The 25,318-nt window shown below is 35.0% G+C and overlaps 1 protein-coding gene across 2 annotated transcripts in view; it reads right to left on the reverse strand.

Moving 5' to 3' along the window:
* LOC131157623 (histone-lysine N-methyltransferase ASHR3) overlaps window positions 1–22,432 on the reverse strand; it is a 79,791-nt gene extending 57,359 nt beyond the window's left edge. The window contains exon 1 of one of the 2 annotated variants that reach the window (XM_058111920.1): window positions 21,976–22,432. In XM_058111920.1, the coding sequence (XP_057967903.1) occupies window positions 21,976–22,356 (381 nt within the window). In that variant the 5' untranslated portion in view covers window positions 22,357–22,432. The remainder of the gene's footprint in view (window positions 1–21,975) is intronic. The other variant, XM_058111921.1, reaches the window with a different exon arrangement.
* Between the last annotated feature and the right edge of the window lie 2,886 nt (window positions 22,433–25,318).

The raw sequence follows: 25,318 nt of genomic DNA on the forward strand, positions 1-25,318 counted from the left end.
TAGACTACAACTCTACAAATGTGCACCAAGGAGTTAGGAAGCTAGAAATGCCCACCACATGTCAACAGCAGTCTGCCTTTACATGATTCAGTGTTCCATTTCAACTGTGATGGCTGAACTCCAACGAGGGCAGCCAGGGGAGGAATAATCTTGAGAATGGAAACTTTGACCAAGGCAAAGACAATGGGATTTGACTAGGAAAGACACTTTTCTCTTTGGGTTGTATTCCAAATTCCTCCCGATTCAGGATGAAGAATGAAGGAAATCAAAATGGTAGCTCATTCACAGCCATCTTGATCAGCCCAATCACAGGAAGGCTCAAGGTTTTAAGCATAAGAGTGCAAGGCCCAATGATGGGAGGGCTTTGAAAGTTAAAGAAAAGAGTAAGAAAAGAGTGTTGGGCCATTCAAGAAAACCCACAGCAAAGCCCAATATCCTTTCATGAAGGCTCGAAAGGTTTGTTCTCTCAGCAAGCCTAAGGAAGCAGCAAATGAATTGCAACCGCAAGGCCTTCATGTTTCACAAAAGCAGGATCTCAAGGGGCTCATGGGATAAAGAAAAGCAGCATACACACACCAAATTCCACACTACATGCATTGTGTGCAGCTCCAGCAGAGAAAGAGAGAGCATTTGCAAGCCGCAGTGATGCAGGGGCAGCATCAAGGTTCTGCAGCCATGGAGAAATTAGAAGAGATTAAGGGGAAAGGAAGAGAGAGGAGATACTAGGAGCGAAACTCACGTTCAATTCAATTCAAATTCATCAACAACTGCCTACATCATGGCTTTCACACACTATTTATAAGAAAGCCTCTTTACATAAATTACACATAAACCCCTAAAACTACATTACGTTACAAACATACCCCTACTTTACACAAATATTGCAAAATAAAAATTCTAAATTTAATTATATGTATGTGATGGCCTATAAATTTGCTATTACTAAAAAAATAAATATGACTTCAATGATCTGTCAATATTCGTGCATGCAAAATATTACTCAAGTCAAAGCCACGTATATGATACGACTTATCTTTTATACCATTTGAATCTCAACATATAGTTGCCCTCAATGATAATAATGAAGCTACTAGTTATCACTTATCACCCCTTTTCCTTAGTCAATTGAAACTATTTTTGATTGAAGGATTCTGAAACCTCACCAAGTTGTCTTGACCTTCTACTTTTCCTGGAGAGTGAATGTCTGGTCTAGGTCCAAGACTAATTTATCAATTAGCATTGAGATTTTACTAAGTTTTCTATCTCTTAACGAATATTTTTAGGGATGGACGATCCGAGATTAGGCAATATTGCAAATATTTTGGAGGACCTAAAAATGAGCATATTATTCTCCTAGATGCCATTGTGGTTAGATGTCTCATTGAAAAATTACCAAAATATTGAGATAATTGTAAGTCGCAACTAAAATACAAAAGGAAAATCAAATGTCATTATAGGATGTCACGGTGCACATTATTATAGAGGCAAAGAAACCAGAAACCCAATCCCATACCTTTTGATGCGAATTCACGATTAAAGAAGAATAAAGGTGACAATGTGGTAGCCTTAGTGGCTACATAATCCTAATTGTTGTATTTTGATGATAACAACCCATTAGTGGTTCTAAGTTAAACTAATCTTTGCATACTAAGCTGTGACAGATATAAGTGGTGAAATCATACAAATACGGGTTTAAGTGCAAAGATCAAGAAAATACTCTCATAGGCAAAGAATGAGTGAATACTCAAATAGGCAAAGATCAAGTGGACACTTACTCGGGAGATCTCAAGCACATACCGATGGAAGCTAATGTAAAAACATATGTAATGGGGAGTGTTTGAGGTATTATTTATTGTAACTCTTGTAGTTCTGATTCATGCATGTTTATTAAGCAAGAGTTGAGCAAATTGCGTATACATACTAGTATATAGGATATCACCAAATCATAAGGTTCATACTTATGAGTTTTCAAAGACAAAACAATGAGTTTTATGAAAATATCATATACTCAAATATATTTTATGGGACAAGTTTTAAATGATCTTAGTATTGTAAACTTTTATTTATTTGGTCACGGTTGGGTTAAAACCGTGATTATGCACCTAAATATCAAGTTTGTGAAGAAACAGGGCAAATCGTTGATGGTTAGGCCCAGGTGCATCGACGATTTCAGGCAGAGAGTTACTTGGATTTTGTCCTAGAGGAAACCGTCCACAGTTTAAGGAGAAACCGTCCATGGTTTTGTGAATCCGTCGACGGTTAGTTTTAGGATTCCAAACCCAACGGCTATAAACGGATAGTTTTCAAAGTATTAAATTACTTTCTAAGCCCAGCGGCCATAAAACGGCTAGTACTCCAAATAGCCTATAAACACAAGGCAAAAGACTTGTTCTATGATCAATCTTAGTAATTTACAAATAATGAATATCATTTCCAAGCATACTACATTTTAGTTCATCATTTTTGTGCTCAATATCTCTCTTGCTCTCTAATCTTGTTATGATTCATTACTTGAGAGATTAGGGTGAGGTTTTCATTGTATTAGATATCAGCTCATTCAAGGAGCATTGTTTTTGTAAATCATATTCATCTTGTAAAGGTTCTTCGTGAACCAAGTGTTAAGGGATTTGTTCCCTTGTAAAGTCTTTGTGTGAGCAAAAGGAATTTTTTCCCGTGTGAAGACTCTGTGTGAGCATTAAGGGACTTGTTCCCTTGGAAAAGCTCTATGTAAGTGTAAAGGCATTTATTCCCTTGTGGTGTAAAAGCTTCTCCGTCCTTGAAGGAGATCGTGATAGTGGATTGAGAATCCTTGAGTGTGTCTCAAGGCGTGGACGTACGCAAGGGGCTGAACCATGTTAATATTGTTTGTTGAGCTTTTCTTCCCTACTTTTTAATTTATATCTTGTGCATGGTTTATATTATATATATTGTGATATAATCATTTGTATCTTACCAAGATATTATATTTTGTAGAAAAAAGCAAAAATACACAAAAGAGTCTATTCACCCCCCCCCCCCCCTCTAGACTCGACTCTAGGGCCAACACAATATAGCACGATCTGAATATGCTAAAATAATTGGGAGATTGTTGCATTTAATGAATTATACTCATCTTGATATGATATATGATAATTGGGAGATTGTTGCATTTCATGAATTAAATTTGTCTTGATGTAGTATATGCAGTCTATAGACTGTAAATAAAATCAAAATCCTAACTAAGACCATTAGAATAAATTGAAAGACTATTAAGATATTTGAGAGGTACCATGATCATGGTACTACCTATAGTGGATTTCCCGTTGTAATAGAAGATTACAACAAGGGTAACTATATCCCTGATTTAGATGGGACAAAATCCACTAGTGGTTATATCTTTACCCTTGGACGGGGTCTATGTCTTGGAAAACATCCAAACTTACTTTTGTAGCTCAGTCCATCATCGAGTCTAACTTTATTGCCTAAGAGATGGCAAGAACAAGAGCTAAGTGGCTAAGAAATTTCTTAGCATTTATCCCTTTATGGATGAAACCAATTACATCTATGTTTATGCAATGTGATTTCCAAGTTGCAATAGCTTGTGCAAAGAGAAATTTATAATTGGAAAAATAGGCATATACACCTACAACATGATGTTGTAATGCAACTACTATGAGGGAGTAATATCCCTAGATTATGCGAGGCCAGAGATGAATTTTGCAAATTATCTAACTAAACCAGTAGGTAAGAAAGCTACTGTGTAATTCGTTGACGAGAATGGGGCTTGCCTATAACAAAGGGCAAAGGTGATGGTAACCCAACATCTATGATTAGAGATCCCGTGAAGTAGGTTCACATGAGTAAGAACAAATCATCAATTGACCTAGTATATACTATCATTGAATTTATAATATCCATTCCCATGGTGAGAATAGTGTAAGACTACAACATGTGAGGTTAAGCTCTTGCTATAAATGAATTCCATAGCCCTTATGGGCGGTGTGCTTAATTGTAATGCATACTTAATGGTTTCACCTGTATGAATGTGGAGTGGAGCTACTCCTCCGTAATCTTAGGTAGAATTGCTAAAGCACTGATGAAATCCAGGCAAGGAACATGGCCTATCACACCAATCCGCGTTGAGCAGCTAGGGTTAAGATTGTATGTTGATGGTAGGCCTCTTTGACTTATAATAGGAATTATGGTTCATAAAGACTTATTGTCTCACCATACTTCCATGGATCACAACTTATCTTCCAAGGTCTCATTAGCCCAAAAGGCACCAAATACAATGCATTACATTCTAGTTGGTTAATCTAGATATTCTTTAATCTTCTAACAAAGAAGATTGTTGGTATTTCATGTAAAGGTATTTCAAGAGTCTTTTTTGCTTCACTCCTCTAACGATTGTTTCAAGAATTTACTCAATTTTATCAACTATTTTTAAAATGTTATGACTATTTTTGTGACCATTTTATGATTGTTAATGTTCGTTAACCCAAATATTTTTTAGTCTTTTGAAATAGCAAGGGATTGTTGGTATTTTGTGTAAAGGTATTTCAAAAGCCTTTATTGCTTCTCTCCTCTTAATAGTTGTGTTGGCCTTACAAGGCTTAATACCCTATTTTGATGCTAACAAACAAGTAGGACTTAACATGCTTCGGTTGAGTGTTGTATTTCTCAGGAATCAATGTTGAAAGTACTCATATAGCATAGATCAAAATCTGATAGCATGGATCAAAGTCTGAAGTTCATAAGAGCATGAGGATTAAAGAAGATCAACATGAAAGCTCAAAGTCTGAATCAATGACGAAATATCAAAAGGGTTTAAAGAGATGAAAGTTCAGAGAAGTCTGAAAGATCAGAGACTAGCAACAAAGAAAGTTCAGAGCAAAGAAGAATTTTTAAGTCTTTAGGACAAGTCTTTGTAAGTACTTTAAGTTTATTCAAATATGAAGTTTTCATTTTGAAGCTCATTAGGCAAAAGAGACTTAGAGACCTTAAGATAAAACTTGGAACATGTTTTTAAAGTTAAAACAAATCTATATTCCAAGCAATAATGAGAGAGAAATAAAAAAAATTGACTAGAGAAGAAAAATAGTCAGTGAACAGATGACTGTCTGTTAATAGACAGACGACTGGCCAAATTAACAAGGCTTAAAACTTAAACACAGAAGCCTGACAGACAATTGTCAAGGCTCTGATAGACGACTGCCAGTACAAAGTGAGAAGACTGTGAATGTTTCACCAGACGACTGTCCACAATCTGTGTTATTAAAAAACTTAAAATTACTCATGGACAGACGACTGTCACCATATGGACAGATGACTGTCACCATATGGACAGACGACTGCCACCTCATATTCTGGTGACAGACGACTGCCACTCAAGGGACAGATGACTGCCACCTTTTTGCCTATGTTTTCACAATTATATTAAATGGACAGACGACTACCAGGACTTCACAGTCGTCTGCCTCACGGCATTTTTCTGATTTCCAACGGATATAATTTTTGAAATTCAAATATTTGGAAACTCAAATAAATTTAATATTTGGAAACAACTCTGTGTATCCTTGGGGAACAAGCAAGAAGGTTTTCTACATCTAAAAATACCCCCAAGATACATTGATTTCAAGACACCAAGATCATTACGAAATCATATTTTGCTGTCATACTCTCTCATTCTGAAATTCTGAAAGTGCTTCAATTGCTCTCATCCTTGTTCGAAGTTAAGAGAAGTTTTGCTTAATCTCTCACTGTGTTTGAGCATTGAGTTGTTGATTCTTTCATTTATTGAAAGATACCTACAGTGATAAGTTTCTAAGAGCTTCATTCTGAAATTCATATTCTGAATTTACTGAAGTGCATAAGTGTTTCAAATTTGACCTAATCAGCTCTTTGAGGAGCAAGTTCCTATATGTCTTGTTCTCTATCTTTGTAACAGGATTAGTTGACGGTTCGAGGATTAAATCGTTGGACCAAACAAGGGGATATTGTTTGGAGAATGCGGGCTCTAACCTTACCCAAGGAGTGCTTGTAACTGGTCTTGTTCCGGCTGATAAAGGAACGATAATAGTGAATCCTTTGGCGGTTTTTCCAAGGGCGAGTACGTAAGCTGTGTTGAAGCCGAATCTCGTAAAAATCCCTGTGTTCTTCTCTCTCTACTCTACTCTTTATTTCTCTTTTTACAAAAGGTAGAATCTGCATGGTTGCTTTAAATTTCAATTTTGAATGTTTGGTCATTAAATAACCGGAAGGTAATACGTTTTGGATAAATCAGCATTGATTGCGGAAACCGAAAGGGACTACGTTGGTTGATTATCCTTGACCTATTAATCTGAAAGTTTATTTAAAAACTGAACATTAGGAAGAAGAATAATTGTGATACAGGGCTTATACTGAGTTCAGCAAATTTTCACATATATATACAGATTTATCATTACTTAAATTGAGTGTTCAATCTTGCTATATTGATTGTGATTGTTTCTAAGTATTACAACTTAAAAGAACTAATCTTAAAGGGACTAAATTTTTTTAAAAAACCTAATTCACCCCCGCCCCCCTCTTCTAGGGAAGCTATTCCAATTTCAAGTTGTTTTAAGAATTTACTCAATTTTATCAATTGTTTTAAAACTTTTATGACCATTTTTGTGATCAATTTTGTAACTATTATATTTTCAGTATGTGACTACAACTATTCTTCGTCTTATAAATTCTTCTCTCTCTGAAAATTCTTGTATTTTTAATCCAATCATGGTTTCTTTCCTATGATCAATTATATTTGTATGGGTTTACCAAGTTGTGTAGCTCCTGTCTCCCAATTGTTGAGTGCATGCAAATTGAAAGGGTTGTCTCCTGTGGATGGATGCCAAAGAGACTGTTGCACCATATTGCAGGGGAAAAATCTTCCCCAAGTACAATGCATATGCACGCCTCAACTAATAAGTCTTTTCATATTCATTTTTTTATACACCTTCTACCCCTAGTTTTTTTTTTTTTACCTTTGTATTATGTCATTTGGAAGGCTAAGGTTCCCTCTTAAGATTTGGGCTATCATTTTCTTTGGTTATTAAGATATTTGGCCCTCGACTCTTAAGAGGATTAATACAAATGACTTGTTAGTTGTTATAGGTAAGAAGGCCCCAAAAGGCCATCAACCAAGATATTTAAATTATTTGTCAAGACTATAATGATATTAATGAGCACCTCTTTCTACATTGTCAAATGACAAGCCAAACACTCCTTCTTCTTGTTTTAGTACAACTTGGGTGGTCTCTCAAAATGTGAGTAATTTATTTTTCATGAAATTTTTGATTTTCTGAACATGAAGTGTATGTTATTATTTTGACTCTGACTCGAGCATAGCGTGAGAATTATCAAGGCTCAAACAATTACTTTCCATTTGACTTGTGATAGAATTGTTTCTCTAACTTCCTTTTTGGCACATTCGATTTGAGATATTTTCAAGGGTCTCACTATCCAAACTTCAAAGGGATTAGAGGAAAAATTAAAATGAACAAATCTCCAAGAAACATGTTCTATGGTATTAAATGATGAGGTTTTCAAATGAATGATAACCTAATTATCAAAATTCCAGTTTATTCAAACAACATCCTTGTGGCATCATACAAATAGGGCAAATGGTTCCTTATTTTGTTTACGCAAGAAGGTCAATTCTCAGGGGATTTCATGTCCTCATAGAAGGCATCTAGTCAAAGAAGTTGAAACCCCTATCCAAAGGGGAAACAAAGTGGTGGTAGTCTTTCTTGCAAGCATAATTGGTGGGGCAAGTCATCATCTCACAAAACAATACTTTGCATGTCATAAACGTGGCTCAAAGAACATGGTTCACATGGTAGATGTTGATCATCAAGATGCTCCTAAAAGCTTCGAGTAGTTAACAATTCAAAGCAAACCATCTTATGAGAGGATTCAAATATCTAGCAGCCATGATGATTTTCGAGGAAATTCTTGAATTCATTTTTTCATTAGCAAACTTGTTAAAACATATAGATTCACATGTTTTGATCCCAAAATCCTATATACTAATGCTTTAAATGAACTCAGTAAATTTTAATCAACACAAAATATACTTCAACTATGTCACCTGATGCTTTAGTCACTATTGGCAAGAAGAAGCATGCATTTGCTATTTTTCACTACTTTATTGATTACAAGTGATGTTTAAACTAAAAAATATAAATATAAATAAATGTATAGAATGCCATATTTTGTACTCTTTGGTCTTTACTAGAATTTTTTTGGTTATCCAAACAATAAAATATAGAATGCTCATATGTTAAACAAGAACAAAAAAACATAGCAATGGCACATATTTTTGTTTATAAATTAGGTGTTATAAAATTCCAAAAAAAAAAAAACAAATATCATTCTTATATGTTGTTCATACACATGTCAAGGCTTTAATGATAACATTTTTAAAACACATGATAGGATTCACATGCTAAAACAAACAATGTAATGGGCATCTTGTACACATTCTCGTGAATTCTATTAACCAAAATAAAGTATTCCATAAGTTGGGCATCATATCTCCGATGCAGATCTAAAGGAACATTTTTATCTTGCAAACCAAACAGCAACTATGGGGGAACTTAAATTTCCACAAAATATTTTCCACAAGATGTTTGAGGAACGAATCAAAGAGGAACTAAAAGATTTACTAAACATACTAAAGGCGTCTAAAATCCAAAACCAACAACCCCCTTCATGTGAAAGAGAAAAAGGATCCAACTAAGGAGCACAAAGAGCTCCTCCACCTTCCCATCATTGACATCCCAACAAATTGAAAATCTCAAGAAACACTATTTTCTTCAAGAAAAAAAGAAAGAAGAAATAGAAGTATTCAAGAACAAAGTAATTCTAAACAAGGGAAATCATCTCAAAGATATTGCTGTCTTACACACAAATCCTGTTGGCCTCACAAGGCTTAGAATCTTGTTTTGATGATAACAAATCAAAGGAACTTAACATATTTGGTTAAGTAGGACTCAAGTGTTTTAGATCAAGATCAAGTGCTTGACAAGTCTTTTGAAAGCTCGAACTCAAAGATAGAAGACATAGTGAAGCTAAAGACTATTGAAGCTTGAAGTCAAGATAAACATGAAGAATGAAAGCAATGCATGAAGACTTAGTGATTAGAAAAGTCATAGTCATTAAGAAGTCTTATATAAGTATTTCGCAAATTTCAATATAAATGTTTAATGCTCTTAGGAATCATTATTGACTTAGACACCTATTTTTGAAAACCCCAGAAAATATGTTAAAGTCTAATTTAAGTTTTCCAAGATTAAAGTGTTGAAAATCAAAGTTTTTGGAAAGTTGTAAGATTAGGTGATTGACTTGATTCGATCAGTTGACTGACATATTTATACTAAATAAAATGATTACACAGAACAGGATCAGGCAACTAATGAAACACCATCAGGCGACTGACATTTTTACGTTGTTAAAATCTGAACATAAAGAATATAGACAGGCGATTGACCTCATTCTGTGTTTTGAAAATCTGCTAAATTATAAAGAATCAGGCAACTAACCCTGTGAATCTCAGTCGACTGACCTTCGTATTTTTAAATTTAAAAGAGCAAGGGAAAGTTTCCAAATCTGATAACTTGGCTCCCAAACTTTGAGAAAACTTGGGAAACACTGCAAGTAACTTAGGGAATACGAAAATTTACTTTTTCTATCTATAAATACATGTTAAACCTAAAGATTAAACATACCCACAAGCACCAATCAATCAAATTCTCATACATTCCAAGCTATCTTATTGAATACTTTTGCTAAAAGTTCTTGCTGAAATCTTGCTGATTAAAAGCTCACAGTTCTTGCTCTTTCACTGAGATTTTCAAATCTAAGATAGAACCCTAGTGATATCTTCTTGAGCTTCATTCATTATATTGTTATTTTGCTTAAGTATTTTGATCTTTAACTTGTACAAATCTGCTCTAATTGAGAGTGTTTATTGTACGGCACAAAGTTTGCTTCTTTGTATTGTTCTTTTTTATGATTAAGAGTTGTTAGATCATTGCCTAGCAAGAAGGGGTATTCTTGTTAGAGAGGGATCTCCACCTACAAAGGAGAGAGGTTGTAACTTTGCCTAAGTTAGAAAGTTGGAATCCTCGCAGCGGTTGCTTGGGGCAAGGATGTAGGCTGCAGGCCGAATCTTGTAAAAAATCTGGTTCTTAGCTCTTCTCCTTACTCTCTTTAATTTTCTGCAAGACTATTATATGCATGTATGATCTTTACATCTTGCTGAATTTTGGGGATTGTTGGAGTCTTGTTTTTGATCAATATTTAAAATCAGCATACTATAAATTATTGGTTGGTTCAATATTTTAAATAAAAGACTGATTTTCGAAAATAAACAGCTAACAGATAATTTGAACTAAAAGTTTTACAAAATCAAATCTCTGAAAATTGTATTTCATTAATTGAAGTAAAAAAATAAATTCTGAGTTTAAGTTTAAAAGATGAAGTTTGTTTCTAAACTATCTTAACTTGATTCTTGAAGTTTACCAGCTGGATTTCAATATTAAAAATTGAATTTGAGTTGAATATAAATTGATTATCAATAGAATAGTAATTGTAAAGGCTGATTAATTACTAAAAGTAAATATTTCTAAAATTAAAATCAACTAAGGAGTTTGCAATATAAAGCAAATAAAGAAATTTTAAAATCCCAATTCACCCCCCCTCTTGAGAATATACCTAGATTCTCAATTGGTTTCAGAGCGCTAGGTTGTAGTAAATCTTAAACTAGAAGCTACATAAAGATCCCTATGGCACACCTAGGTATCTCCTTTTGCTGAGGGTCAATCCTCTTCTAGACCACCCATCTTCTGCGGTGTTAACTACACCTTTTGGAAACAACGAATGAGAATATACCTGCAAACCATGGATTGAAAAGCTTGGAAAGTTGTCACACATGGTGACCTCATCCCTAGCAAAACCATAGACAATAAAGAAATACCAAAAGAAGAAAAAGAGAATGCAGATAATGACTTAAAGATGCTGCAAATAAACTCTAGTGCAATGAATGCATTATATTGTGCTCTAGATGTGATTGAGTTCAATAGGATTATGGGATGCAAATCAGCTAAAGAAATTTGGGATAAACTTGAAGTAACTTATGAAGGAACGGTTGATGTAAGAGATAGTAGAATTGATATGCTCACTAGCGAGTATGAAGCTTTTAGGATGAACCCTGATGAGACCATCACTAGTATGTACACTAGGTTCACCCACATAATAAACTCCCTAATGTTTTAGGGAAATATGGGAACCTAAGGCCACAGCAATTACGGAAGGAAGAAACTTGAAAAACACTTCCTTTGATAAATTGATTGAATCGCTTCTCACGTATGAGATGGCCATAAATGAAAGAAATTCTAAAAGTAACAAACACAAGAAATCAATAACCCTTAAAGCTGCTAAAAAAAGTTCTAGTGAAGAAGAAGAAGAAGAAGAAGAAGAAGAAGATAATGAATTAGACGATGATGATATAGCTTTAATTACTAGGAGACTTGGAAAATTCTTCAAGAAAAATAAGAATTTTACTCGAAAATTCAGAGGCTCGAAATCTGATAAAGGAGAAACAAGCAAAAAGGAAATCAAGAATGAACCTCCTACGTGTTAAAATTGCAAAAATGTTGGGCATATAAAACCTGATTGTCCACAGCTTAAGAAAGACGCCAAGAAGAAGAAAAAGAACGCGATAAAAGCTACTACATGGGATGACACAAGCTCAAGCGAATCAGAAAACAAATCAAGTGATCAAGATGTGGCAAATCTCTGCTTCATGGCTAAAGATGCTGAGGTAAATTCCTACATTAGCTCATTTGAAGAATCTAGTGATGAATCATGTAGTGACTTGTGTGAAAGCATGCCTTCATATAGAAAACTTCAGGCTAAACTATTTACTTTGCATAAAAGGTTCATAAGAGTAACCAAAAGAAACTTAGCTTTGAAAGAACAAAATGAAATACTCAAGAACCAACTTGAGACTTCAAAATCAGCTAGAAAAAAAAAGAACTCACACATTGATGATCTCATGGATAAAATAAATAAGATGTCTTAAGACTTAGTAAAGCTGCAAGTAAATGGTGAAAGTAAAAAGGATTCAGAAATAAGTAACCTTAAAAGTAAAATAAAGGATAAAGACAAAATCATCTACAATTTCACAAAAGGAAAGGAAATTTTTGAAAAGATGATTGGAAAACAAAGAATGTCATTAGATAAAGAAGGAATTGGATACAATGGAGTTGAAAACAAGAAGAAAAAAAATCTCTATATGGGTACTTCGTAAAAGAATCAAAACATTATGCTAGCACATCTTCCACAAATGCTTATGAACACACTACTTGCTTCTTGTGTAAGAAAAAGGAACATATAAATTTTGAATGTCCATTTAAAAGGAATAATGTTAAAATCAAGAAAGTTTGGAGAATCAAAACTGAAAATAAACATGAAATAAAAAAACCTAAGGTTTGGGTACCAAAAGTAACACCTTGAACCCTTCTTGTAGGTGTGCTTTAGGACCACTTCATCAAAAAACAAATGGTACTTGGACAGCGGATGTTCAAGACACATGACCAGAGACAAATCAAAATTTACCATAAAAATGCAAAAAGATGGTGGATATCACCTTCAGCGACAATGCTAAAGGAAAAATTATCGGTATCAGAAAAGTAGGTAAAGAACCCTCCTTAACCATTGATGATGTTTTACTAGTAGATGGGTTAAAACATAATCTACTTAGTATAAGTCAATTAAGTGATAAAGGCTTTGACATAATCTTTAAATAAGACAAATGCATAGTTGAAAATCAAGAAAAACATGATGTTTTATTCACCGCTAATAGTGTTGATAATGTGTATTGTATAAACTTTGAAAATCTAATATCTCAAGAAATCACATGCCTAAAAGCCACAAATGAAGTTAGCTGGCTGTGGCATAGAAGACTAGGACACGCTAGTATTGATTTGTTATCTAAATTAGCTAAAAAGAACTTAGTCAAAGGTCTACCTAGCATAAAGTTCATAAAAGACAAAATTTGTGATGCTTGCCAACTTGGAAAGCAAACTAAGACTAGTTTTAAAAAGAAGAAACACATTTCCACTAGTAAACCCTTAGAACTTATTCACTTAGATTTATTTGGCCCTACTAGAACACAAAGTCTAGGAGGAAAGCAATATGCTTTCATCATTGTTGATGACTACTCCAGGTTTACCTGGGTACTCTTCTTAGCCTCCAACGATGAAGCATGCAAGATGTTAATAAACTTATGCAAGAGACTCCAAAATGAAAAAGGGCATGGAGTTCTAAATATAAGAAGTGGTCAAGGAAGAGAATTTAAAAATAAAAAAGTTGATAAATTTTGTAATGAATATGGAATAAATCACAATTTTTCAACACCTCGAACTCCTAAACAAAATGGAATTGTTGAAAGGAAGAATAAGTCTCTTCAAGAAATGGCTAGGACCATGCTTAATGAGCATAAATTATCTAAGTATTTTTGGGCTGAAGCGGTAAATGCCACATGTTATGTGATGGATAGAGTTTCCATAAGATCAAGCCTAGATAAGGCCCCCCTATGAACTATGGAAAGGAAGGCGACCTAACATATCTTATTTTCATGTATTTGGATGAAAGTGTTTTGTATTGAATGATAAAGAAAACTTAGGAAAATTTGATGCAAAATCAGACAAAAGAATCTTCCTAGGGAATGCATTAAATAGTAAAGCATTCAGAATCTACAACAAAAGAACACTCACAATCATAGAATCAATACATGTAGCCTTTGATGAGGCAAATCCATTCACTAAAACAATTGGTATTGAGGAAGCTAAAGCAATACAAAAACTAGAAGACTTAGAAATTTAAGAAATAAAAGATGAGATCAATGAATCAACCTCAAATGATGGACCTACAGATAAATCTAAACTACTTAAAGAATGAAAGTTTGTAAGAAATCACCCAAAAGACCAAATCATTGGTGAACCTTCACGTGGTGTGTCCACTAGATCCTCATTGAAAATTATGCATTTCTACCTCAAGAAGAACCCAAGAATATAAAAGAAGCCTTAAGTGATGATTCTTGGATAGTAGCTATGTAACAAGAATTAAATCAGTTTGAAAGAAATAAAGTATGGAATTTAGCTCCTAGACCCGTTGATCATTCAGTAATTGGAACCAAATGGGTATTTAGGAATAAAAAGGATGAAAACGGTATAGTAGTACGTAATAAAGCTAGACTTGTAGCTCAAGGATATAATCAAGAAGAAGGAATAGACTACGATGTGACCTTTACTCTCGTAGCTAGAATGGAAGCCATAAGAATGTTATTAGCCTATGCATCTCACAAAGAATTCAAACTCTTATCAAATGGATGTAAAGAGTGCATTCTTAAATGGATTTATAAATGAAAAAGTCTATGTTGCACAACCTCCAGGTTTTGAGGATCCTCATAACCCTAATCATGTGTTTAGATTAACAAAAGCACTATATGGACTAAAACAAGTCCCTAGAACTTGATAAGAAAGGTTGAGTGGCTTTCTAGAGGAAAAGTGGTCATTACATTATTTATTAAATCTAAAAATGAAGATATGCTTATTATTCAAATCTATGTGGATGATATCATTTTTTGTGCTACAAACAAATATCTATGTAAAGATTTTGCACAGTGTATGCAAGATAAATTTGAAATGAGTATGACGGGAGAATTGACTTACTTCCTAGGACTTCAGATTAAGCAAGCTAAAAATGGAACCTTCATAAATCAATCAAAATATATAAGGGATATGCTTAAGAAGTTTGATATGGAAGGTAGCAAACCTATACGAACCCCAATGAGTACATCTATAAGTCTTGATAAAGATGAAAAAGGAAAATTGGTAGATATGAAATATTACCAAGGCATGATAGGAAGTTTACTATATTTGAAAGCTAGTAGACCAGACATTATGTTCAGTGTATGCATGTGTGCCTGGTTTCAGGCAACCTGTAAGGAATCACACCAAATAGTCGTCAAAAGAATTTTAAGACATTTAAGAGGTACTATTGACTTGAATCTATGGTATCCTAAGGACACTGGCTTTGAGATGATCAGCTATTCGGATGCTGATTAAGCTGGAAGTAAAATTGATAGAAAAAACACAAGTGGTACTTGCCATTTTCTAGAAAGATCTCTTGTGTCTTGGTTCTCCCAGAAACAAAATTTCGTAGCCCTGTTTACTGTTGAAGCTGAGTATGTGACAGCACGTAGCTATTGTGCACAGACTCTCTACATGAAGCAACAATTAAAAGATTTCAATTTGGAATATTCAGTTATACCTATAAAGTGTTATAATACCAGCGCCATAAATATTTCCAAAAATCCCATATCACACTCAAGAACCAAGCATATAGACATAAGGCATCACTTCTTAAGAGATCATGGGCAAAAAGAAGACATCTTACTTGAATTTGTAAATACAAGTGATCAATGGGCTGATATATTTACAAAACCTCTTCCAGAGGATAGGTTTATCTCTATAAGATGGCAACTAGGCTTATTGCACAGTAGAGAAGTTGTTTAAATAGACAAAAGAATGTGTAGCCAAGAATATATTGAAAGGCAAGTGAGGTCATGCGACTGAAAAATAAGTTGCAGTTGACTGAACTCTCTCTGACTTTCTCAGTTTTCAGGATTAGTAGGGTTAGGCGACTGATCCTTTGAGCCTCAGTCGATTAATTCTCTACTGTCTGGGTAAAATTAAAATGCGCTAAAATTGTCAGGTGACTAACCCTCGATATCAATCGATTGACTGACGGTAATTTAAATACCGAACATGCGCAAAACCCTAAAACCCCAGGCACTTGACCCTGTTTCTCTATTCACCTCCACCTGTTCTCCTTCGATCCCAAGTGCTCCTTCACTCAAAATCCTCCGTTTAATCTCTAAAGAACATCATCCTACTTCATTCTCATCAGATTTTAAAGGATTTCACTGTTCATATTTTCTAAAATCATCATGCCAAGAATGAAAAATACAGCAACAAAAGGTTCTACTTCGGGAAAGGATGACAACAACAATATCAAGAAATGGCTTGTAGCTCCTCACGCAAAGCGGCTATACAGAGAGCATCTTCATTCAACTAAACCTATTCTTGGTAAGGTCTTAAACACGACTTTCTTTGAATAAGACTTTTCCAACATTTTACCCATGTTTAGAACCTTAGGATGGAAAAAGTTTATTACTTATCAGGCTAAAGGACTATATCCGAACTTAGTCAAAAAAATTTATGCAAATATGGTTAAAAGAGACACAGTAACCACTACTGAAGTCATGGGAAAAGCAATTACCCTTACATCACAGACCTTAGCAACAATTTTCAATATCTGACAAGGTAAGTTTGAGTGTCCATCTTTTGGACAATCTTAGATTATGGCACAAGATTTCACCCCTGAAGAATTTCTACCACTGGTCATGACTGAGGAACCTATCTATTTTGGTCATCCTCCATTATACAAACAACTTAATCTTCAGGCACAAATCCTACAGAAGCTGATTACGTACAACATTTTGCCTCAAGTAGGATCGCACGACTACCTTTCATATTTAGATTGTTTTGTCATGTGGTGCTTACTCAAAGGGAAAAAGCTTGATTTACAAAGCTTAATTCTCAAATGGATGATCTCTAGAACAGAAGCCCGCAGAGTAATTCTTCCATATGGTGGCATTCTGAATCTCATATTTGCTCATTTAAACATCACTTCTTCATCTGAACTCTTCATTAAGCGAACCCATTATGATCTCTTTTCATCCACTACTCTTAAGCAAATGGGTTATAAGAAACATATGCAAGGCTGGTTTCCTAAATTGGGAACAAGACAAAGACAAGTTCCTGATCCACAACCACCTATTCAACAACCTGCTCCTCAAGCTGGTGATGCACCTTCATGGTTCCTTGCTTATCATCAACAGTTCATTGATTTTAGTGGAGAAATGAGATCTGGACTTAGCACACTTCAGGACAATTTTGCATCTCTTCACATTAACTACTCTTCATTGGATCAACGGCTAGGTCGTATTGAACAGCATATAGCTAGTTCTTCACGAGGTAAGGACCCAATGGAGATAAGTGAAGCTGGAACTGAAGAAGACGTAAACAAAGACAATGATGCTGAAAAAGGAGATGAAGAAGGAGAAGATGAAGATGACGAAGATGATGATGATGTAGATACTGGAACTGCTTAGATTTACTTTTATTTGAACATTCTATGTTTGTATTACAAACAAGCTTTGTATTATGTTCTTTTTACATGCTTTTTGGATTTATTGCTTATTTGTTTAAGCATGCTTCATCATATTACTCTTATGTTTTTTTCACTGCTTCTTGCCTTAGTATTTATATATTTTTTCTTCATATCTTACTTTTTTTTATTCATGTCAAAAGAGGGGGGAATTTTTGGGTAAAAATTGAGCATTAAGCATGATCCTAAATATGATGTGATATTAAGCATGATATTATTGAGCATGATCCTGAATATGACATGATATTAAGTATGATATTGATAGTAATCTTGATATATGAGCATAATATTGAAATTGATCTTTGAAATATACACTGAGTTAGTATGCATTCATGATATATATGTTTAAATACTAACATACCTTACAAATATTGTTGAGTTGATGCTTATTGTAAGGGGGGAGTCTTATAAAGGCTTACTCATTTTTTTCTCTTTGTTTGTCATCATCAAAAAAGGGGAGATTATTGGTCTCACAAGGCTTAAAATCTTGTTTTGATGATAACAAATCAAAGGAACTTAACATATTTGGTTAAGTGAAGATTCAGGACTCAAGTGTTTTAGATCAAGATCAAGTGCTTGACAAGTCTTTTGGAAAACTCGAACTCAGAGATAGAAGACATAGTGAAGCTAAAGACTATTGAAACTTGAAGTTCAGATAAACATGAAGAATGAAAGCAATGCATGAAGACTTAGTGATTAAAAAAGTCAGTCATTAAGAAGTCTTATGTAAGTACTTCGCAAATTTCAATATAAATGTTTGAAGCTCTTAGGAATCATTATTGACTTAGAGACCTATTTTTGAAAACCCTGGAAAATATTTTAAAGTCTCATTTAAGTTTTTCAAGATTAAAGTGTTGAAAATCAAAGTTTTTGGAAAGTTGTAAGATCAGGCGACTGACTTGATGCAATCAGTTGACTGACATATTTATGCTAAATAAAATGATTACACAAAACAGGATCAGGGGACTGATGAAACACTATCAAGCGACTGACATTTTTACGTTGTTAAAATCTAAACAGACAGAATAGAGACAGGTGACTGACCTCATAGGCTCAAGCGACTGACCCCATTCTGTGTTTGAAAATATGCTGAATTATAAAGAATCAAGCGCCAGCATAAAATTTGTCAGATCACTATGATATGTTGTATAAAGAATCAGGCGACTGATCCTGTGAATCTCAGTCGACTGACCTTCGTATTTTTAAATTTAAAACAGCGAGGGAAAGTTTCCAAATCTGATAACTTGGTTCCCAAACTTTGAGAAAACTTGGGAAACACTGCAAGTAACTTGGGGAATACGAAAATTTACTTTTTCTATCTATAAATACATGTTAAACCTAAGGACTAAACATACCAACAAGCACCAATCAATCAAATTCTCATACATTCCAAGCTATCTTGTTGAATACTTTTGCTAAAAGTTCTTGCTGAAATCTTGCTGATTAAAAGCTCACGGTTCTTGCTCTTTCACTGAGATTTTCAAATCTAAGATAGAACCCTAGTGATATCTTCTTGAGCTTCATTCATTATATTGTTATTTTGCTGAAGTATTTTGATCTTTAACTTGTACAAATCTGCTCTAACTGAGAGTGTTTATTGTACGGCACAAAGTTTGCTTCTTTGTATTGTTCTTTTTGACAATTTAGGGTTGTTGGATCGTTGCCTAGCAATAAAGGATATTCTTGTTAGAGAGGGATCTCCACCTAAGAAGGAGAGAGGTTGTAACTTTGCCTAAATAAGAAAGTTGGAATCCTCACAGCGGTTGCTTGGGGTAAGGACGTAGGCTGCAGGCCGAACCTTGTAAAAAATATGGTTCTTAGCTCTTCTCTTTACTCTCTTTAATTTTCTGCAAGACTATTATATGCGTGTATGATCTTTACATCTTGCTGAATTTTGGGGATTGTTGGAATCTTGTTTTTGATCAATATTTAAAATCAGCATACTATAAATTATTGGTTGGTTCAATATTTTAAATAAAAGACTGATTTTTGAAAATAAACAGCTGACAGATAATTTGAACTAAAAGTTTTACAAAATCAAATCTCTGAAAATTGTATTTCATTGATTGAAGTAAAAAAATAAATTCTGAGTTTAAGTTTAAATGCTGAAGTTTGTTTCTAAACTATCTTAACTTGATTCTTGAAGTTTACCAGCTGGATTTCAATATTAAAAATTGAATTTGAGTTGAATATAAATTGATTATCAATAGAATAGTAATTGTAAAGGCTGATTAATTACTAAAAGTAAATATTGCTGAAATTAAAATCAACTAAGGAATTTGCAATATAAAGCAAATAAAGAAATTTTAAAATCCCAATTCACCCCCCCCCCTTTTTGGGAGTATACTTAGATTCTCAAATCCTCCTAAAAATGGACTCAAGAACCATTTCCCAATTCCCACTTTGTACATAATATGAGGAAAGAAAAGGGTGAAAGATGCAAGATAAAAATTCTACAAGCTCTCATAAGAAACCTATTTCCAATATTAGCATCCCATCCATTCACAGGCACACCAAATTGATTTTGATAACTTTATGCCAACTATAGTTTGTTTCAAAAGGAAAACATCATAAATAGTTACTCATAAGAGCTATGTCTTTAGACCAAATTCCCTCAACTTTAAGACCTATGGACAACCTCCCAACTAATAAGATGTCCCTATTTTCCCGATACATTGACCAAAGGAAGTCCCTCATAATCCTTCCCGATCTAGGCGCTACTCCTACAAGAACCTTAAACGCACAAAATTTTATAAGCTCCCTTCCTACCATCTAAACCAGTAGAGACCTCCTTAATAGTTCAATACCAAATTCGAACAAAAATGCAAACTGCTCCAAAGGCACACCTAGAAAATTCAAAGGCAACTGCATAATACATAATCCACGAAAGTAACAAATCTAAACACCAACCGATGATACTTACACAAATTAAGTTTTAGCCCCAACCATAACTCAAAAATATGTGGGATGGCAAAAATATAACAAAATAAAAAGACAAAAATTAAAAAAAAAAAATGGTATCATCAAAGAATTGCAAATGTGAAATCAATCATAACATCACTCCCCATTGAATGCCCTCTAAAATAGACCACTCTATTAGCAACCTTACTCAAAACATCAGCAACAAGAATAAATACAAGAGGATATAATGGATCCCCTTGCCTCACCCCTCTAGAAACCAAGAACCATGCCCAAGCTACCCTACTAGTAATTACTAGAAGGGAAACTAAAGAAGACAATCCCTTATCCAACTTCTCCATCTCAACCCAAAAACCTTTCGATCTAACAATATATCCAAGAACATCCAGTTCACCTATCAAAAGCCTTCTCAAAATCCAATTTAAATATAAGACCTTACTTCTTACTCTTCTTCCATCAACAAACATAGGCTGAAAACTAGAAATATATGAGGACATCTTATTCTCCAAATATTACAAACATATGAAGACATCTTATTAAATATTTTATCTCTTTGTCCCTCTCCCCATACACTTTAGTTACTAGGAATCAGGCCAAACAGCATATATCAAACTATCCCATATGCAAATGTCCCAAAAACATGGGAGACCTCTCTTTTTCTCCGTTTTATGCTTTTGTTTTTCCCACCAAATTTACAGAAAGCAAAATAGGAACTTATTTTCAGTGGGCTTAGTTTTATTCCACTGCCAACTAAACAGATAAAAAACTCCCATGTCATATGTGTCTATTGGAGATAATCTTGCTTTCATCCTAGTTTGAGTCCAAATAAAAAATTTGAAGTCTTTCTAATTCAATCCAAACAATCATAGAAGAATTTCTTTTGGCAATAGTTTACTCCAATCCCATAGATTCCCTTGAATCATGGAGTTTGCAGTTTTACCTCATTCCCATTTATCTATATTCAGTTGTCTATCTTTATCCACTCTTCACATGTGATAGCATCAGAGTAACGAGTTAGCATAATATACAGTGTTGGCTGATTCCCCAACAACTTTACCTCTAGGGGGGTATTCAAACCACCACCCTGGGGGGTGTGGGGGAGAAAAAAAAAAAGCAATAACATCACTAACAACACCCTTGAACCATATTGTATACCTGCATGTGGTCAAACCACTTTATCCAGTGGAAGGTGACTATGCATAACAGTAACAGCTCTTGGAATTGATATTACCCTCACTGATGATAAAGTAAATAATATAAGTAAAACACCTGCCATATATAACAGTTTGCATTTGACTGGAAACATGATCTCAAGTTCAAATCGATGCCCAAAGAACTAATTTCACCATATAATGGCCGAGAACAATCTAAAATACAATTTCAACAAAAACGTTACATGCATGTACATGTTGCTTTGGTTCTAGAATTCCATAGTACGATCCACTCTCACTGTGACTAACTTCAATCACAAACCTAACCAGGCATATATTGCTCTGGGTTTCAAATCCCATAATAGAACCCCCTTCTAGTGTGACGCCTCAGTAGGCATGGTATTCTAAGTTTGAAATTCCACAATCAATCCAATCCCAACCTGACAAGTTTTGGTCGACAACCTGCATCCGTCCATTACAAATAAAAGGGGTACTTTTCATTTTACAGTTACTTATGGTCCGATTTTCAATTCAAAAATTTTCCAAAAAAATAACACTACAGCTAATTTAAAAAAATAAAAATTTGGGAAAAAATAGAAACTACCAATCGTGGAGCACCGGCGAGGAACGGGAGGAAACAACGTAGCTCAGGGATTCCAGATTCAATTTTCTTCTCAGCCCAAGCCGTCACGTGATCCTCCAAACTCTTAGTCGCCAATGCCTTCTTCGACCGATCGACAGCCCCTGGGTTCCGCCTCAAAACCCTTAAACCATTGTCAGTGCAGACGTCGCCTTTGAGCACGTCAGGGAAGCGCATCCCCTGGTCCCAACTGTGGCACCATAGGTCGTCCCTGCATAGGGCTTTGACGGAATTAGCGTACAAAGAAGGATTCGAATCACATGGATCGAGAGGTGATGGTTTCAGATTAGGGCAGAGGGAAACTGATAGAGAAGATGAGTTCAAGAGATTGCCGAGGTCAGGCATGGAGGAGTCAGAGACCTCAAACCGGAGAGAGAGAGAGAGAGAGAGAGAGAGAGAAGGGGAATGGTGCTTTGGGCGGGAAAAATGAACTTTGGAGCTGGGCTTAGCTCCTAACTCTACCAAGTGGAGGGCTCCGGCCCCTCCTATCTGGCGACACGTGGAGAAATGGCACGGATGCCCACGATGGTCCCACCTCGTCTGCTTGCAGAAAGCCGGAACGCTGCATCCGTGCAACATCATTAATATGATTCCAAGAGTTTTTGAAATTTAAATTTATTTTAATCAAAAATAATTTTTAAAAATTCTGGTAAACTTTATTTCCAAAATTAATACGGACAGAAAAATGTTAAATGGTCCAACATTTTTTAAATAAAAAACATTAGATCATCCAGCGTCTCTTAACAAAAGACGCTACACCAAGTAGTATTTTGTTGAAATTGGCGTCTGATGCTAATTATTGATGTAAATGCGCAACGAAAACCCACAATTGAATCCGGAAATAAATAATGCAAGCACTCAATGATAAAAAGTACAAAAAATAACAATCAACTGAAAGCAATAAATCAAACACAATACAAGATTTTGTGTGATTCGACAATTTTCCTAATTGATTAAATCCTAACCTTGTGCATACATAAGACTTATACTATAACTAAAACACTTCTATAACGATTCCCCAAAGGAAAATCCTCCAAAATTTCCCAATTTATTGATCTCCGTTCAAATTCTGTGACTTGCGCCGAACGAAACCATCGAAGGTTTGATGCTGAGGGCAAATCTTCTCTCATACCGTTGACCAATCCATCAACGGTTTGATCTTGCAACTAGCCTCCTTGTTCTTTACATCATTATGCTTTTCCCTGATGCATGTGTCCTAGTCAAATATAAGTCACATCTCCAACAATCTCCACCGTGACGAATATTTTCCACTTAGGAGAAATCTAAAAGCATAACCCCGTTGCTCCACCCAGACCAATAGATTGGGACCGTCTTCCATCTAACGCTTGGAGATGTAAACCAAGTCCAAACGATGCTTGAACTTGTTCGTGGTAATAGGAACTCCACCTAGTTGAATACTCGACTCCTTGAACGATCATTTAAACCACAATGCTACCTTGGCAGTCTCACCCACTACCAAGTACTCTAACTCAGTTGTTGAAAGTGCAACCTGAGACAATACCCTGAACTTCCAACAAATAGGCTCTCCCACAACATATCCTATTGTAAACCTCCTATCATTCAAGTGTCTTGTGTAGTCTACACACGTGAATCTCACAACTGACGGATCACTTTGTTGAATGCTAAAACACCCCACTGCATTGGCATGGAGGACCTTTGACATGACTCGAACATTACCGTCTGTCCTTGGGTACTGAGCAGTAGACAGTTTATGTGACGCCCCGATTTTTTTTCGTACAAATTTTTTTTTCCACTAATAAACAAATAAATTTATATTCACTCTTCATCCACAACACTCACAAATCGGCCACATCAATAACCCTACTACCATTCATATGACCCGACCCGCATTGGGTACCGGGTAAAAAGTCATTTCATTATTACAACCTAACAGCAGAAGACAGTATAATTACATTATCCAGAATACAATACCTAGAGTATCTACACACACATATATACATCACCATCACAAACTCAAATCAACCCAACTCTAGGAGAAATTACACATCTCATAATCCAAAAACTCACCCTGTGTGTCAAGGTCCCAACTCCCTATGATCACAGAGCTTTATCACCTAGTATATCCATGTTCCCTAAAAAATTTATATAATTTGGGTGAGACACATTTCAGTAAGAAGGAATAAATTATTTACAGTGTGTGACCATATAAGTTCAGTTATAACATGCTTTATTTTTCAAAACAACATTTCATCTGAAAAAATACACTGATATTCACATTCACATAATCATATAGATATACAACACAAGCTTTTATAAGCTTTAAAACCATTTCTCAAGTTTATTCATTTCCAACACACATAATTACCCGCGAAGTTCCTGAAAATAGGGAAGATTACCCGCCCATACAGGTAGCTTCCCTTTGCCCTAACACATTACGCAGCCAGGAATGGCCACATCTGATACCTATCAGGGTACTCACTTTACTCAGTAAGCCTTTAGGCAGAGAGTTTCACTTCACCTCAATTATTTATTTTATAAAATACACACTCTTTCATTTTTCATAATCATTTCCCATTTTAACTCATTACATATCTATGTATACATAAATTCACATTTACATACTTTACATAATACATTAGTTCACATAATTCTAATTCTTAACACATTTATGATTTCCATACTAAGCATACCTCCCCAACGGCATCAGTAGGAATCTCACAACACAATTTTCATACTAAACTTACCTCCCCAACGACATCAGTAGGAACTTCACAACACAATTTCCATACTGAGCATACCTCCCCAATGGCATCAGTAGGAACTTCACCACACAAATTCCATACTGAGCATACCTCTCCAACGACATCAGTAGGAACTTCACACACACACATAGTCTCCATATTGAGCATAACTCCCCAACGGCATCAATAGGAACTTCACACACACACACACAGTCTCCATACTGAGCATACCTCCCCAACGTCATCAGCAGGAACTTCACCCACACACACACACAATCTCATACTGAGCATACCTCCCCAACGACATCAGTAGGAACTTCACACACACACACACAGTCTCCATACTAAGCATACCTCCCCAACGACATCAGTAGGAAAGGAATACCACACACCCGCAATTATTGTGTGGTGTTGGCATATCATCAATCATATTTCAGTATATCTCAATTCAATTTAATATAAATATTCTCATCATTTTCTATGCACATTTCATCATCTCATAATAATATATATCATATTTCACATGTATCCACATTTCCCAAAATACTCATATGAGTAATTTGTACAAACTCATTTTTCTTGCA

This window comes from Malania oleifera, chromosome 6, assembly GCF_029873635.1.
Source record: "Malania oleifera isolate guangnan ecotype guangnan chromosome 6, ASM2987363v1, whole genome shotgun sequence".
NCBI classification, from domain to species: Eukaryota; Viridiplantae; Streptophyta; class Magnoliopsida; order Santalales; family Ximeniaceae; genus Malania; species Malania oleifera.